Here is an 18,300-nt window from a genome sequence, read left to right as displayed (position 1 = left end):
CCGTCTTGGTTCTTCGGTGCCAAGCCATTTACTCGCCCTTCACCATGGATGATCTTTCGCGGCTGAGTCTTGCTTGCCCTTCTCCGTCTTGCCATAAAAAAATTACTTTGTATTTGACATCTTCAAAGAATTCACTTTATCATATATGGAGTCAAATATTATTCTCCTTTCTTGGCATATTATATTTCAATTCAACTTATGTCTTCTTATGTATTCTAACCCTAATTCACTCTTAAATATAAAACACATGTGTTAGTTCATAAACTCTATTGACAATGGCATACCTTTAGTTACTTGATCTCCATAAGTAACTTAGCATTTATATTTATCGTCAATCTTATATGAGCTTTTCTTTCTTTTTATGAGCATCACTAAGAGCTCATTTATCTTGATACATATATCTCCTCCATGCATCACTTATGGAACAACTTACTAACAAACTTAACAATACTATTAGTCTATAAGTATTATCATTAATTACCAAAACTATATATAAAAACTAGATGCACTTTCAATTGCCCCTATACATTCTTACGAAACCATTATCTACTTGGTATCTTGCCCCCTTGACCAAATCATGGATCTGTCCCTACGTTTCTGCCTGCTAATTTTACTCGACGGTTGTTCTATTAATAAAATTTTTTTGTTATTCTTCATGGTAGCACTCTTGCCACTGCTTTGGACAAAATCTACTGGGAAAGACGAAAGCCCAGTTAGCTAGAGAGAAAGAAGTGTTGTGTGTTTGTGAGTAAAAAGGTGGGTCAGAAGGAGGGTAGGGTGACGAAGACATGCAGAACGGTACCAAAAGGCGTACAGGTCGACCATCGCACCAGGGCGTCTCCTCATATTTCAGAGCGAACTAGGGATAGCAACGGGTCGGATCAGAGCTAGATGGAGCAAAACCACACCTGATCCAAGACCCGAACATCGAAACCAGACCCGCACCCGAAGTACTAATCGGGTTAAAGCGTGCCCCCACACTTGAACTCGACAGGGGCTCGAAACCCGACAGGGACATGTGGGGTCTTATTAATAGGGGAGCGCGTGGAGCTCGAAGGGGTGCAGGTGCTATGAGGTGGCGCCAAGGGGGCAGAGGCTAGGATATGCTAATCGCCGGGCAACACTAGCTCGCTTTCGTCGCCGGGCTGGATCGTGCTGACTGTCATCGGGTAGATCACCGTCGAGCCGTCTTTGAGAAGATCGTTGGTGGGAGGAGATCGACACCGCAGGAGGTAGATCCACTGGATCTGGGCAGGGAGGCCGAGCAGGGTGACCAGGCACATTAGCGGTGGACGGGTGGAGAGGCCAGGCGTGACTGCGTAAGGGCGTCAGGGACTCGGGAACAGGGAAGCCGAGTGGGGAAACCGGGAGGCCTGAGGTCGGCTGATGGGCGGGGTGCGCTGACAAGTGAGTTGGGCTGGGCTTACGAAAGACCCATGAGCACCTGCGGATAAAATCAAAAATCAAACTCAATCTAACATATTTTGAATACCCAGTTCATTAATTCTAAACCCATCGAATATAGAAACCGCGGATCCTATTCGCATCCTAGAGCGAACCAGAGAGCAAGGTGAGCGCGAGGTAGAGATAAAAAAAGATGAAGAGGCAATCCGTACCCATCTTTCCGCCACGATCTATCACGCCTGGGGGCTGTGCGCAGTTCGAGGGGCGACCGAACAGAAATAAACAGAGCGGCACGCGGCTCCAAAAATTCCGAGCCGCGCTCGGACTCTTTCACCGTGTGAGCGCTAAAGTAATCATTGCGAGCCTTGCACTTGCACAAGCAATGATAAGCGGGCGCCGCGCTTTCGGATGGCACCTATCATTCCAACGCCCACATGGACGGAAAAGAGAGTTGCAAATGTGCCATGGCCCATGGGGCACGCAGAATCGCAGATGCACTTCTTTTTCTCGTCTTGCTACTCCAAGTCCTAACCTTCTTGGAATTCTCAGGTTAGCTCAGCTCACTTTCTCCCTTGCCTGACCTCAAGCATGTTGCTGCTGGGTTAGTAGTGTTCTTTTTTTTATTTGTCCTGAGCTTATAGGATCCTGTGAAGAGACATCCCTGTAAACTCCTATCTGATTTAGTATTTGCTACATTTTTAAAGATCTACTAACTATTTTATTTATTGATCATCATAGGGTCAGAGAAACAAGCTAATTTACGGAGCACACTTTTATTGGTCATCATTGAGTCTCCATGTGACGACCACGTAGCGGACACTACGGGGTGAACCATTACGAGTCGCCACTCGCCAGTGCAGGCTCAATAATTCAGCTGCTATATACTCCCGTATAGGGTGAAGTGATTTTCATGACTTTTGCGGGGGTTTTCCCTGTACTGTTGATTCGCCTTAATTGCTAGTTAAGACTTTGGATTGCTGATAAGAAAAAGCAAGCCGGACGGTTGTTTAGAAAGAAAAAGAATTTGGTGAAGAAGATGTAGATGGGAATGTTTGAATAAGAGCACTGGAAGTTCTGAAATTGTTTTGAAGTCTGCTGGTCAAGTACTCCAACATAAACAGGGCTTACTGGTATATCTAACAGACAAAACTCAGGGACTCTGCAAGCCATTGGAAACTTTCCCGCTTGAGAGAACTGTGCTTGGCATTTCAGTTTGTCATTTCTAAGAGCAAACAAATTGCTTCGTGCCGTGCCGTCCTTGCACCAGAAGGCACTCATTTTCATTGCCCCTGATTTTTATTTTTACTCGTACGGGTTGCTTTCAGGCTTCCTCACTGAAAAACAAACGCCAGTATGCCAAATTACGAGATGGAAGGTGTCCGCTCTCCAGCGGAACTGAAAATTTGCAGGCTGCGGACTCCTTTAATCATAAAAAAGAATCGTACAAGTCAAATGGAGACTGCGAGCCTCGCAAAACAAATACTATTGTGATGTCCATATCTCGCAGTCATACGAGTGAACTGGATCAGCGTGGACAAAATCGGAGCAACACTGGCGAACGCTTTACTCGTAGCTCCAGCGGGTGACTTCATTTTCACCAGTACACTGGCTCACCGCATCAATGCATTATCCGTAGCTCCGTGGCAGGCAGTGATCCACAATGCCATCCCCCACCAGCATCCTAATTCCGAAGGCGAGATGGCTGAGGCGGAGGTGGCTCACCCTTGCACGGGTGGCTCTACCGGCGCATGGGGCGGTGCCTGGGTGCCATTTAGAGGAGGCAGCTCGCGTGTGGTTGTGAGAATCTTTCTTCGTCCATACAAGCGGCAGTTCTCTCCTTAACAAGACTTAGACAACCTCACGGCGTGGAGCATCCCTCTGGGAGGTTCTAGGCTCTCGGTGGTGCATTTGATTCGGAGGATGAATGGGAGATTGACTCGCCAGAGTTGGTCCGGGAGGCCTTGGTAGCAGGGTTCTCAAAGGAGGATCTTGTGTAAAGATGGCAACGGGTAAAATACCCGTGGATAGAGGCTATCTAAACCTGTACCCGCGATCTTGTACCCACGCCCTCACCTGTACCTGTTACCCGCTACGGGTAAGAAATGCTACCCGCACCCGCTACCCATGGGCATCTTATACCCACGGGCGTGCCTGTATGCTTGCCCAAAGCATGTGTTTGCGGATAATTAGGATGAATTTATATATCTAAGTTCCTAAATTATATACCTAGTGGTGACTTGGATCCACATGTAACGTGATTGGAGCGGGTTTACGGGCACGGGTATGACTTATTTTTGCCCGCGACCTTTTGCCCATCGGGTTTAAGATAAAACCCGCACCCATACCCGCGGGCAAGCATTGAAACCCAAACCCGCACCCGTCGGGTTTCTTACCCGCGGGCACGCGGGTAATCTCTACCCGTTGTCATCTTTAATCTTGTGGTTACGGAGGAGGATCTATCGTCGCCGTCTTCTTCCTCTTATTCGGTATCGGTATCCACCTTGCCTACATCTACAGGGACTACATGAAGGGAGCGCTGGCGAGAAGAATCGTCGATGCGATCGTGCAACGAAAAGCTGATGTTAGGCCATGGCACAGACGTTTACCATCTCACCGAGTCTCACCGCCTCTCACGTTTGGAGATGTGATTGAGGCAGCGAGCTCTGGCAAACGTCTTCATTGCTTGGCGCTTTCGTCTCCGGCACCGGCAACAATAGCTCGATCCGGGAAATCTGGTATTCGAGTCTCACAGCCTCCCTCGGCTGGACAAGTGCTTGAGGCTGCTAGCTCGGGCGAACAGCGTGATCACTTGGTGCCTTCATCTCCGGCGCCAAGAACAGGAGCTCGATCTAGGAATTCCGATGACGGGGCGTATTTCAGGATATTTCAAATTCAACTTTTAATCATGCTAGGCTGGTGGCTCTGAATTGTAAGCAATTGGTTAGACCTATTATTCCTTTCCAGCCCACCTTAGGCATGGTCGCTCCCTTCTCCAAAATGGGCAGACTTCAGAAGGAAAACCCTAAGGCATCGTCTACCTTTCTGCCTCCTCTACGAGTGACATCTTATGCTGACGTCGTGAGAGAAGGTATGGAGCAGGGAGGGTCAAACCAGGGAGTGCAGTGGGGCGGTGTTCCAAATTGTGGCTTGGTTCGGGGCAACGGCAGAGTCCAGACGAGCTTTGTTGGTCGAGGAGATTTCCAACCGAAGTTTCAAAGCTTCCATCCCGGTCATGGCGGTAGAGGGTTCCGTGGCAGCTACCGGGGGGCGCTACCCTTACGGTGGTAACTGTGGTGGACGGTATCCACGTCATCACCGTGGTCGATTCAGTGGGAACACCGGTCACAACAATGCGAGCTAGGGAGGCCCGATGTCTGCATATGGCAATCTTCATCAAAGGCACCTGGGTACTTCTGCCGTGGGAGCTGCTGCTCATGTACCTCCTCAGTTGGGAGTATCGGCAACAGTGAATCACTCGGGTGCAGCAAACGCAGGTGCGGCTCCAGCACTTCAGGGTGTTGAGCTTCTGGGACCGGGGCCATTGCTGGTGGACTGGCAGCAGGAGTGTATGCACCACTTGTTGGCTCGGGAGTTGGAACTGGAGTGGCTGGTGATGTTATAATGTCTGTAGAGATCCCTGAGTCTTCTCGGCAGGGAGCAGCAAAAGATGGTGCCGGCAAATCTAAACCCTACTATTTTCATTGTTATACAAATGGGCATGTGCAAGATGAATGTTCCAAGATTTTGTTTTGCGACATCTGTGAAAGCGAGGAGCATGCAACTCATAGATGCTCTCTCTTGAAAGCAGTCAAACCGGTCGTTGTACCTTGTGGCTATGTAGTGGATGGCCATGGGTTTTATTATATCCCACATTCATCTAGTCAGAAAACTAAGAATGAATCTAAAATAGCCTTGTCAAAGTGATTGAGGGTTCCTGGTTCGTTGCTAATGTCATGGCGGAGCTACAAAGGTTGATTCCTAGCAGATGGAAGTTGGTAGTTGAGGAAAACAATGATAATTCATTTCGGACCATCTTTCCATCCAAAGCATAATTAAAGCGAATGGTGGAATGGGGTGTCGTCCAAACTAAGTGACAAAATGCTAAGATGGTGATTGAGGAGAGGGTTGCAAGTGAAGAGGTAAAGTATATTATGCCAAAGGTATGGCTACAGTTTCGGGGGTTGTCAAAGGAATTGAGGGACTTTCTTATCATTTGATCTGTTGGTTCCATCTTATGAGTCACACAGATGGTAGATATGAAATTTACAAGAAGGCATGACATAGCTCATATGCAAGTTTCGGTCCTTGATCCCAGTCTAATTCCAAAATTTGTTGATGTGGTAATTGGGGACTTTTTGTATGAGTTGCAATTCAAGATGGAAAAAAACTAAAATGATTCAAATCTGATCTCTTTATTTATGGAAAATGCAGAAGATAAGGAGGATAAGGGTGAGAAAGGTGAAGACACTGATATGGCAGACTTTGAACCAGCCCTGAATGCTCCAGAAGATGCACACACTAAGTCTCAGGGCCATGTTGATGGTGTTGGCAAATCTAAAAACGGGAAAAGGGTGAATGAGCTCGGTGTGGTGGAAGCTCTCAATAGCATTGATGAAGGCCACTCGCAGGCTCTGAGTACGCAGAGTGTTCGGCCGGACATGCCTCTGCCTGTGCTTATGGGCGGTCTGTGCAATCGGACAAATGCAACTACGAAGGTGTCATTGGGCAAGATGGGTGCTCGGACGGATGTCCCTGTGATGGATGCACTCGACGGGCTGAGTGCTCGGTCGAGGGGGGGGGGCTGGCGCTGGGCCAACAGCATGTGCTCGAGCGGTGGAGGCTCAGGCGGTGTCACTGGGAATGCCTAGTGCCTAGGTAGATGCACCTCATATGTAGGTACTCGGTGGTCTACTATTTGGAGGTGCGCTGAAAGTGAAGTTGTCTGTGGTGGGAGATCTTGTAGCGGTCCCTGAGGCTGCTTCATCGAGCTCTCGCAGGAGCAAGAGACGGGCAACCTCGGTGGACCAAGAGTCTTTGGACCAGGCAGCTTACAACTTGGATGATAATGCTACAATAGGTGTGCAAAGTCTGTCTTTTTTATCCTATTCTGATGATCATATGGTTTCTATTTCTAATAGTGTGGGTGTTCCTTTGGGTAATGAAGATAATCATGTTGTACATTCTATTTCTTCTGTTAAAAATGATGAGTTTTTACGTCTAAGTGTGGTTGACAAAATAGATAACTTGTCATATCTGCTTGAAAAAGAAGAGAAGGTATTGGAAGATGAGGAGGTTTTGGATAATCTCGCCTTAAGCCACTTATGCGGCGAGCTAATGGATGAGGTGATGGACACGGGTAGTGATCATTTATGTGATCAACATACTGCCTTGGTTAAGTCCAAAACATTACCTTCTAAATTAAACGGAATCCGAGTTGGTTCTTGTTTCAGAAAAACCAAACATCGTTAATGATGAAAGGTTTTTTTTTTGGAACAACAACGAGTTTAAGGACCCAAAAAAGCACAAATATATCGGGGATTTATCTAAGGAGCAAAGACTTGACTTCATAGCTATCTCAGAAACAAGAAGGGACAATTTCTCACAATCGTTTCTTAAGAACCTTTGTGGTGGAAAAGAATTTCTATGGCATAGTAAAGCACCTAGAGGCAGATCAGAATGGATCTTGTTGGGGATTGATTTAGATACTTATGACATAGGAGGTATAGCCGAATGTGATTATTATGTCAAATTTCAGTTATGTAATAAGTATGATGGTTTTAAATGGGATTTGGTTGTAGTCTACGGAACGGCTCAACCCGAGTTTAAAGACATTTCCTTGACAGAATTAGTTCATGTGTGTAGAAATGAATCCTATCCTATTTTAATAGGAGGAGATTTCAATATTTTGAGAGGTCCACACGAAAAGAACAATGACAACTATAATCATAGATGGCTTTTCTTGTTTAATGCCACTATCAGTTGACTAGATTTAAGAGAATTGCATATGTCAGGTAGGCAATACACATGGGAGAATTCGCTAAATGTTTCGACCTTTGAAAACCTAGATAGAATTCAGATGAGCACAGAATGAGTGCAGAAATTTCCGCTCTCAACTGTTCAAGCTCTGATAAGGGAAATTTCTGATCATACTATTTTGCTATTAAACATAGGGGAGGCATTAGTAGTTTCTAATCAACCGATGTTTAAATTTGAACTAAGGTGGTTACTACGTGATGGCTTTTCTGATATGGTAGCCGAAGTATGGTAAAACGAATCGAGGGGTAACACCCACATGGAGAGATGGCAGGCTAAAATTCGGAGATTGAGACAACACTTCAGAGGTAGGGCAAAAATGTGAGTGGGATGTACAAGAAAGAGAAGAAATAACTTTTGGACAAGCTTAATAAACTGGATAAAAAAATCAGAAAGCAATTTATTATCTCCGAATGAAGTTAATCTAAAACATTGTCCCAATGAAAGGCTAGCATATCTTTTGAGAGAAGAAGAGATAAAATGGTATCAATGAGAAAATGTCAAAGAGTTACTTCCATGTGACTCAAATATCAAATATTTTTATTTGGTAGCAAATGATAAACATAGGAAACAAAGGATTTTTCAGCTGGAAAAAGATGGTCAAATAATTTGAGGGGATGTGGATCTAAAGAAACATATTACATCCTACTATAAGTGTTTGTTTGGACATCCGGAGAGCAATCATTTCTCGATGGATGAGACCACACGAGATGACATTCCCCATGTTTCGGCTCTAGAAAATGAAATGTTAACAACGACGTTTACGAAGAATGAAGTAAGACACGCTGTATTTTAGATGGAACACAACAAAGCACCGGGTCCAGATGGATTCTCAGCAGAGTTTTATGAGGCTTTCTGGGAATTGTAAAAGCTGACTTGATGCCTTTGTTCGAGGATTTTCACAAGGGTTTACTATCTCTGCATAGCCTTAATTTTGGAACCATAATATTATTGCCAAAAAATAGTGAAGCCACTCAAATTCAACATTATAGGCCTATTTTCCTATTAAATATAAGCTACAAATTTTTTTCCAAAGTGGCGATGAACAGAATTGCTAGCGTAGCACAAAAGGTAATAAGTCCAACACAAACTATTTTTATGTCTGGGAGGAATATAATGGAAGGGGTAGTCATTCTACATGAGACTTTACATGAGCTTCACCGAAAGAAATTAAATGGGTTTATCCTAAAAATAGATTTTAAGAAGGTGTATGATAAAGTTAGGTGCCTTTTCTACAATAAGTGTTAAGAATGAAGGGCTTTTCGCCAACCTGGTGCGAATGGATAAGACCTTTTGTTCAAGAGGCAATGTTGGGATAAAGGTGAACGATCAGGTATGGCAGAAATTTCAAACTAAGAAAGGACTTAGACAAGGAGATCATTTATCTCCCATCTTGTTTAATATAGTAGTTGACGTTCTATCTATTCTTTTAAACATAGCTAAGAATAATGGTCAATATTCTGGGTTGTACCACATTTAATAGATGGAGGTATGTCCATCTTACAGTATACGGATGATACAATCACCTTTATGGACCATAGTTTAGAACAAGCGAAGAATATGAAATTACTGCTTGGTGCTTTCGAACAATTGTCGGGTCTTAAAATAAATTTCAACAAGAGCGAACTCTTATGTTATGGGGTAGCTAAGGATTATGAGCAACAATATTCTTAGCTGTTTGGTTGCGACATGCGTACCTATACTTTCAGCTACTTAGGTATTCCAATGCATCATAAGAAGTTATGCAATAATGATTGAGGATTATTGAAGAAAAGTTTGATAAAAAGTTGAGCAGGTGGAAAAGTAAACATATGTCAGTTGGGGGAATACTAGTTTTAATAAACTCAGTTTTAACTAGTTTGGCAATGTTTATACTCTCTTTTTTTAGTTCCATAGGGGAATCCTACAAAAATTGGAGTATTATAGATCAAGATTCTTTTGACAGTGCGATGGCCACAAAAAAGTATAGATTAGCTAAATGGGATATCCTATGTTAGCTAAAAGACCAAGGAGGTTTGGGTATTTAGAACATTGATTTACAGAACCGATGTTTGTTAAGTAAATAGTTGTTCAAGTTAATCAATGAGGATGGCTTATGGCAGGAACTCCTGAGAAATAAGTATCTAAAATTCCAAACAATTGCTCAAGTGAAGAAAAAAATCTGATGGTTTACAATTTTGGTTGGGACTAATGAATGTCAAAGACAAATTCCTTCAATTGGGTAAGTTCCAACTTAATGATAGAAAACAAATCTGGTTCCGGGAGGATAAATGGCTGGCAACTCACTCTTAGCGAGCAATACCCATCGTTATACAATATTGTTCGTAGAAAAAATGCATCCGTTGCAATGGTGTTTAGCAGAATTTCACTAAATATTTTTTTCGTAGATCTTTAGTTGGTAGTAATCTAATGCAATGGCATCAGTTGGTTGCTCGCATTGGACATGTTCAACTAAATAATCAAAATAATAAGTTTTGGTGGAATCTACATGCAAATGGACTTCTTTTGGAACATTGGATGTACGAGGCTCTTATAAACAATGGCAATATAAATGCGAATTGGGTGGTTTGGAATTTGAAGGTCCTTAAAATTAAAGATTTTTTTTGTTACTTGAAGAAAGGAATTATTTTAAATAAAGATAACTTAGCTAGACGAAATTAGAATGGTAGTACAAATGTTGCTTCTGTAATAATATGGAAACAATTCAACACTTGTTTTTTGACTGTCATTTTGCTAAGTTTAGGTAACGAGCAGTTCAGATTACCTTTAATTTTAACGTACCATCTAATATGTATAATTTATTTGAAGACTAGCTTGTCAAACTGAGTATAAAAGGTAATTATTAACCGGAGCATCTACTTTATGTTGGATTTTATGGTTTAACAGAAATGATATAGTGTTTGACAAATTACCTTCTAAAAATTATTTGTAGTTACTATTTAGAGGGACATACTGGCTCCGCTTCTGAACACATCTTCAAAGGTGTGAAGAAGATAAGGACAATATTCGATTTGTATGTCGTTTTCTAGAGACTACGGTGATGTAACTTTTCTCCAATCATAAATGAAATTATGTAATAGACTTATTGCTTAATAAATTCTCAATATTCAAACTATATTGACTTTTATTAGTTTAAATTATTCTACTATCACGATAAGTGATGTAGTAGCTATAACTTTATATTAACAACAGGTGCCCGACGCTCTCACGCTAAAGATCGGATATTCTATTCCATTATCTTAAAAAAAATCCTTGGCGGTTCGTTGAGTACCACGTCGCTGCCCCTGCTGCTGCCGCTGCGGTTCGTTGAGTACGTCGCAAGGCGGGAACGACTTCGGCGTAGAAGGATTTGAATGCCGGAAACCGGACGCCGACGCCGCGGGCCCCAATGGGCTCACGTGAAGAACTGTGCGTATGAGAAAAGGATTGAACAACACCTGCTGGCTGCTGCCAACATTAGGCCGGTGGATAGATTCCGTGTGCAACGCACGTTATCTCACGATCCGTCCAAACCCATCATCGTTCCCCGTAGCGAAATTCCCGGGCACTCGAGCATAAACAAATCACCTCAGCACACACTCCGGCTAGCTCGTGCCACCTGCTAGTCGGCCGGCTACATTTCTCCATATTCCATCGCAAAATTTCCAGGCTCGAGTTTCCAGCCGAAGTGAGCACAAGACCACACTGTGTGTTCAGGCATAAACAAAGGAGACACAGCTTAGTCGATAATAAATTAAGACCCTGTGTTGTTTTTAATTCTGGTGATAGATTTTAGTTTTAAAAGGAAAAATCAAAACAAACTATTACAATCTAAAAATCGTTTCTCACCCTATACGGTCCATATTGCACTACGAAATCACACGATATACAATCTGGTAGAAAAAATTTCTTCACATAAGGTCAGACCCAACAGATTCCCTTCGAGGACTAAAATCCCGTCGTGAAGAGATTTTCGTTCCCTTCAGCACTCCAACAGTTTTCTTCACGGTTCCCTTCAAGACGGGATTCCCAGGTTATTCCCTTCAGAACGAGATTCTCTCTCCTTTCCCTTCGTGATTCACCTCGAAGGGAAGCTGTTGGAGATGAGAGAAAATAAAGAGAATAGAAACGAGAAAGAAAATTGAGAAAGGAACAAAATAAATGAAATATGATTGAAGATGATCTAATATAGGTTGTAACAATTAAGTTAGCCAGGGCGCATCATGCACGGATACTAGGGGAAAAAAAGAATCGTAGAGGGCATGAGAAGGCGGGGCCGAAGGGAAGATAGGAACAAAGCGAAGCAAATTGCGTACTTGTTTACGATAAGACATGAGATTAGCGTAGGGGCATCAGACAGCCGGACAAGTGGAGCAGCGCAACGCCGGCGCGTGAGGGGTTGCTAGTGCAGCAAGTTCATCTCATCGCCTCATCGGTGCAAAGCGACGCGGCAGTAGAAGAAACCAGGGTCGCCGTCACCCGCATCAGTGCCCCCCCCCCCCCAACACACGATCGCCATTACCCTCCTGGCTAGGTTGGAACTAAGTTGGGAGCTGGGCCCCAAACGACTGTGCCACCACACCACTCAGCACCGTGCCATCACGAGCGATGCAGGGTTCGTGAGAAAAAATCTCCGTGGAAATTTCAAGCCTTATTGCAGTTAGACACAGGTAGACGCATATGATGTTTACAGGACTGGTACTCGCATCACATCACCACGCAGGCAGGAGGGAGAAGCAGCATCTCACAGATTGTCAGGGCTGTGCGCTTCCTGCGCCAAAGCTTTGTGATACAGCGTGGCACGGGCACGGAAGCCGATGTCCCTGGCGCAATGCCAGGAGCAGCTCCCAGGGCTTCGGTGTTCATTTCTCCAACAGCTCTGCTGTTCCAGGTAGAGACCATTACGCCGGAAGGGCCGCACAGCAGCAGTAGTGCATAAAACGGCTCAAATAATCGGCCGGGGAGGGAGACGACTACCATTCCTCCCCTGCTTCACAGCTCACGCACACAAGCTAGCAAGATGGCAACATCTACACCAGCCTAGTGCTTGCTTCCATACCTCGCTATCTCCATTCTCATCTCCAAACAAAGCATACCATGTTGTTACAGGTGACAACACCGTGTGATGTAAACATGCACCTGCTACAGACAGTGCAAGTGCACCCTTCTTCCGCATCCGATCGATCAGTCTCATCCTCCTTTCCGGTGCCAAGTGCACCGCCATTGATGGACCAAACAAGCTATACAGCGCTCAGAGAAAGAAAGAAGATAAAAAAACTCCCTTTAGAAATGCTAGAAATTTAAGTTCTGAGCTAGAGCTGCGCGGCTGCTGGCGCAGTAGAACCCTATCCAACTAAAGCTCAAGGAGGAGCGCCGGAACCAAAGCTAAACCTAACGGGGCCTAATTAAAATCCTAAACTCTAATTAATCTATCCGGGACTAGGACGATAATTCTAGAAGGCTAATACGGCCGGAAAAATGTACAGCCACCGCTGGGTGGCCAGGCAAACAGCAGCTAGAACGACGCGACGGCCGGCGCGGCGGTGGCGAGGATGCCGTCCTCCTTCTTGCGGCGCATCTCGAGCACCTTGCGGTGGGAGTTGGAGTGGATGCTGCTAACGAAGGTGGGGCTGCACGCCGGGCGGTACTCGGGGAGGAGCCGGCCGGACTTGTAACGGACGCCGCACGCATTGCACAAAGTCTTGGCGCCCTCCGGCCCCGCGCGCCACTGCGGGGTCTTCTGGACGCCGCAGTGGCTGCAGCGACGGTCGCCCGGCGCGGGTTGGGAGCCGGCCGGCCCGGCGCCGGAGGGATGGGGAGGCAGATGCTTCGGCTTGCGCCCGCGCTTCTTGGGCTTGTGCTTGCTGCCCTTGCCGTGCTTGGACATCTTGGATGGCGGCTGGGGCAGGAGGTGGTGGTGGTACCCCTCGGCGAGGTCCAGGCCGCCGAGCGGGGCCGAATCCCACCGGAAGAACGGCGAGAACGAACCGGACGAGGAGCACGAAGAGGTCGTCGTAGTTGAAGACGACGATGTCGAGTCGGACAAGAACGAAGCGCCGGACAGCGACCACCCCGGACCCCGCGAGCGCTTGCTGCGCATCGCCTTGACCGGCACCAGCGCCTCCGTCGACAGCGCGCAGATGGTCGGGGTCCGCAGCGGGCCGGGCGGCGGGGCCTGCGGCAGCGCCCCGTACGTGCCGTCGTGCAGCCGCCGCTGCGCCAGCGGAGGGCGCGCTGATAGCGACACCACGACCACCGCAGGGGGCTGCGGCGGCGGGGGGGGCTCGGAGAGGGAGTCGTCCATGATGCGGGACACCCACTCCAACTCCTCGACGTCATGCGCCTGCAGGAACACACAGCGCAGCGTAAATTAATCAATCAGTCTCCCAAGATTAGGCCAGAGAGAAGACTAGCGAAAGCCGCCGTCTTTCCGCGGACAGAAGCGGCCAAAAGTCCCCGAAACCTCACCGGCAGGTCAACCATCTCCGGCGGCGGCGGCGGGAGCTCGTACGACACAACCGACGACGGCTGGGAGTCCTCGTTCGACTTCTCCTCGTCCTTGTCAGCCTCGCCGAACTCCTCGAGGTCCAGAAGGTCCTCGATCGAGAACCCGTCCCTCTCAACCAGCGCCGCAGCGGCGGCGGCGGCCTCCTCAGCCATCTCCTCCGGCGGGAAGCTACTCTTCAGCGCGTCCGTCCTCACATCCTTCTCCGCCCGAAAAAAAAAACACGCATACACACATCAAAATCACAAATTCCCAATACCATAAACCAAGCAGCACGGCTCGAGGGACGCTCGTCCCCTCTTTCGTTTTCAAAAGAATGAAGAGAAAAAAAAACAACCCAAATAATCTTTTCCCCCTCATCAGATGGTCTGCAACCCTGCACCCTTACTTACCAGAGGGCTATGGTGGTGCGCGTAGGAAGGCATGGCGGAGCCGCGCAGGAAGGCGGAGGAACCCGGGGCGGGGACGGAGGGGGAGGGAGGAAAGGAAGAAGGGATGAGCGTTTGGTGGAGCATTGAATGGCTGCCAAAGCCGTGGGCTCAACAAATGCATTGTTTCCCCATCGCCCCTCCCGTTTCTCCCATTCACTCTCTCTCTATCTATCTCCAAATCTTTCCTCTCCTCGATGTCAAAAAAAAAAAATCCTCTCCTCTCTTTGGCCTTGGGCGCTTTCGCCCTCTTCTTTATTTCTCTCCACTACTATTTTATATTTTTACTTCCGCCACCTCGTTATCTGATATCGTTCGCCTCGCCTGCCCTTTTGCATGGGCCCCACTTTTGAAAAGAAATGGAAGCGAGATAAAGAGAGAAAAGGCAAAATGGCACGTCGTGATTAGCGCTGACGCGGGGGCGGATTAAAAGATGAGTAAGCGCCGGTGAGGACGGAGCGGGGCGAGCGTGGGACACGTGGTGGGCCCGGGGGACGCCTCGCTCCGTTTTGGAGATGAATGGGTGGGCAGGTGGCGCCTTTTGAAACGCGGGGCGGGAAGTAGGGATGGATGGATGGATGTATGCCGATAGATCGGGTCGGATGTGACGGAGCAAAATCATGTCCGATAACTTGTAAACCTAGTTCGATTCGATCTATTTTGCATACTGATCTGTCTGATTCATGGTTTGAAAATTACAACTAAATCTAGACGCATCAACCGCAGAACCTGTGGGTACTCAAACCCACAATCCAATTGCCATCGGTCTGCTCCGAATTCGGGTCTGCTCAGTGCTCACTCATCCATGCAGCGAAGTGCTTACGTTCAATTGTGCGTTTGTTTTCTTGACATTTTTGTTTGGAGCCTTGCGCGTCAATGCTGGTGGTATAGTGGATCAATGGACGCACGAAATCTTCAGTCCATACATGCACCATATCTGGACGGTATCAATGCATTTATGCTGGCATGGGTCTAGATTTATCGGAATTTATTCGCACCAATTGATTTCTGATTTCAAATTCTAATAGCGCACAGGTGACTGCTGGTGCTGGAGTGCCAGGCAGAAGCGGCTAATGTGCAGCCACAGGAATAGGCATGCCCTGAGATAAATGCAGAAAGCAAGAATCTATTTTTTCCACATGTGTGAGGCAAACTCAAGTTGGATACCGATACGAACAAGCAACTCTGCTATGTCGATTCGCTGGCTTTTTCCAGTCGGTTTTTACACGGAAATGTCGAGAACAGGCCCTGCTTTCTACTCACGCGAAACTGACGATGTCCGGTTATGGATTGCCAGTTTTCAAAGTAAAACATGAAAAATCCATGATCCACCGTTTCGATCACAATATAAGAAAAATTGGTCTATATGACTTCATAATATCACATGTAAGAGCGGTTCATATAGTAATCGATAGCATGAGCTAACCATATATATATATATACATATATATATATATAGTTCATAAAAATAAAATATTATTATTCTCTCTCTTATTATGTATTTCCTTCTCTGATTTTTTAATATAAAATAGTCGTCACTTTATTTAGAACATAAACATTATGCTCTTTACCAACGGTTGGGTTGCTCTAAGCCATGCAGTGTGTCGTCGTGCTTCCCAATTCGTGTGACTCTGTTTCTTCATCGTCAAAATCTCATCGTCAGTCGAGCGCGAATTTTTTTTTAAAAGCGATAAAAGAACGAGGAAAAAAATGGTAGCAATACGGTGCTCCAAAACGAGTTCAAAGTTGGAAAGTGAACCCAGTTTACCCGGTTCGGTTTCCATGCGATCCCAGTTTACCCGGTTCGGTTTCCACGCGATGCCGCGGCGGCACTCGCGTGTCTCCACGAGACGATCGTACGTGGAATCGCCAGAATTGACTGGCGTTTCTTTTTCGGCGAAGTTACGGGAACGCCCCTCATGGGAAACAAAACTGCGCGGCACGAGCCCGACCCGCACCGTTCGCTGGCGCGGACGAGCGGCGAAACCGCAGTTGCCGCGCGCCATTGCTTGGGCAGTTTCGGGTATCGGTTGCTTCCTGGCAAGGCCATCTCTCTCGGGCAAACAGGACAGCGCGCGGTTTCTTGCAGGTTCCCTTGACCCAGGCGGCTCCACAAACGCCGAACCTGACCAGTGGGACCCGTCGACTGGGGCCACGCGTCATTGGAAGGAGGCTCTCTGGGCATGGTTCCCGGAGTCCAGTGACGCCGAGTCGTCATCCGACCTGGCGGGCGGGCGACGCGTCACGCTCACGCCGTCGCGCTCTCCGACTGGCTCGGGCGGCGTGGGTGGCATCGGGCGTGGGTTCCAGCCGCGCCAGAGATTCGAAAGTCTGATGGACCAGGTCCTTGGCCGGGCTCCGGCTCACCGCCCGAGACGGCGGCCGCTCGCGCACCCGCCGGTTCGGGTCGTACTCGAGCTGGCGCATGGACTGTCCGTGGACCGGATCGTGGATTTGGTCTTCGCGAAAGATTGCCTTCGGTTGCAGGGTAGTGGTAGGAAGTGGAACCATAAACGCCGCACGGCTGTTGGCTAGTGTTAGCCAACACTTAGACATCTGTGTCTAATTTGTTTTCGATGAATCGGTCGAGTTGAATTTTGGCATTTATATCATATTACGAGTTGTATTTTGTATGTCTATTTTTTTAATAGGATATTCGAATTAAGAAGGATTTTGATATATGTATTCGTGTTTAGATAACACTGTTGTTGACATGAAGACGAAGACAATACTGTTGTTCTCGTGCTGATGCATACGTCTGTTGAAGCCTGTGGCGGAGGGTAGTGGGATCAAAGTAGGCCATGACACTATAACTTTAAAAAACATTTAAATTTACTTCCAAGTACTAATAAATTGTTTATTTGGCCTCTAATCTAACCTCCTAATTTGATTGGCCTCTTCATTTTTTTGTTACAGCTTCGACACTAGCTGTAGCGATCGGTTCGGTGGTTTCGAGGTAGGAGCATTTCCACATCAAAATAGATTCTTCTTTTCCCCACCTTTTCTCTAGACGAGATTTTATCGTCCTTACTGAATTTACGGAGCAGTGTACTCTGTAAAGCTAATTTCAGTGGAGTCGGTTTCGTATACTATGATGCCTGATATGATATCGTGCGTTTTGCAAAGAAGCTCCAGCGGACTTCTTTTCTATTGTTACAATGTTGCTATAGTGTTGTGGATTTCCTTTCCTATCTGTATATTTATCGATTCTCTCTCATCTCTATTACGGTTTATATAGAATAACAATGGACTCGAAAGGAGAAAGAGTGTACAAGACAGGAAATAAAGCAGCTGTTAGAGATAAAAAAAAGTACTATAATATTTAGAGATGAATTCTTTAGTATCTGCAAAAAATGACCTCACGATGAAAGTTAAAAGGTTTGCTTTTCCATTATAAGAGGACTTGCACGCATATCACACTTATATTCATGTAATGCGACATTTGTCACTTTTTGAGCGGCTTGCAGAACATTGTGGTACATATTTGCTGACTCTACGTGAATTATGGTAAGATTAGACAAAAATGCCGTGAAAGTAAAGGTGTGGAAGCAATACTTTATGCAAAAGTAAAATGAGAGGAGTATTTTCGAAGCAAAACATTAGCGACAAAGGACTCTTTTCTTTTTAAAACTAAAAAATTGATCCATACTAATAACATAGCTAATTTCACTATAATATTTTATTTCGATAACCTTTGTATCGATATATTAAGTAAAGGGGTATCTCGGCTAAACAGGCCTTACTTAGGATGCAAACAACCAAGAAAACATCTCTAAAAAATCTAATCGGTCGATGAGCTACCCGACCAGTGCAAAGCCTCCAATGAGCAATCTCACTACACCTTGACACAAACCCACGACCAGTCCTCTGGTCGCGGGACCAGATTGTACACTTGCCCAAGTAATTCTCTTCACCAGGCATCATCCCGACGGATAAGATCGTGGGTGGTGC

The 18,300-nt window shown here is 46.2% G+C and overlaps 1 protein-coding gene across 2 annotated transcripts; it reads right to left on the bottom strand.

Annotated features, from left to right (window-relative positions):
- Positions 1 to 12,496: 12,496 nt before the first annotated feature.
- LOC133888455 (GATA transcription factor 6-like) lies at positions 12,497 to 14,739 on the bottom strand. Of its 2 annotated transcripts, none has more exons than XM_062328711.1 (3): positions 14,314 to 14,739; positions 13,885 to 14,124; positions 12,497 to 13,759 (listed from the first exon to the last, which is right to left on the bottom strand). In XM_062328711.1, the coding sequence occupies exons 1-3, from the start codon at positions 14,434 to 14,436 to the stop codon at positions 12,932 to 12,934; spliced, it is 1,191 nt and encodes a 396-aa protein (XP_062184695.1). In that variant the 5' UTR covers positions 14,437 to 14,739; the 3' UTR covers positions 12,497 to 12,931. The 2 variants fall into 2 exon arrangements, with proteins under 2 accessions (XP_062184695.1, XP_062184696.1); XM_062328712.1 differs by having other exon boundaries at positions 13,885 to 14,121; positions 14,314 to 14,584.
- Positions 14,740 to 18,300: the final 3,561 nt, after the last annotated feature.

This window comes from Phragmites australis, chromosome 13 (assembly GCF_958298935.1).
Source record: "Phragmites australis chromosome 13, lpPhrAust1.1, whole genome shotgun sequence".
NCBI classification, from domain to species: Eukaryota; Viridiplantae; Streptophyta; class Magnoliopsida; order Poales; family Poaceae; genus Phragmites; species Phragmites australis.
The sequence above is the reverse complement of the archived record's forward strand: the minus strand, read 5'-3'. Positions and strand labels throughout refer to the sequence as shown.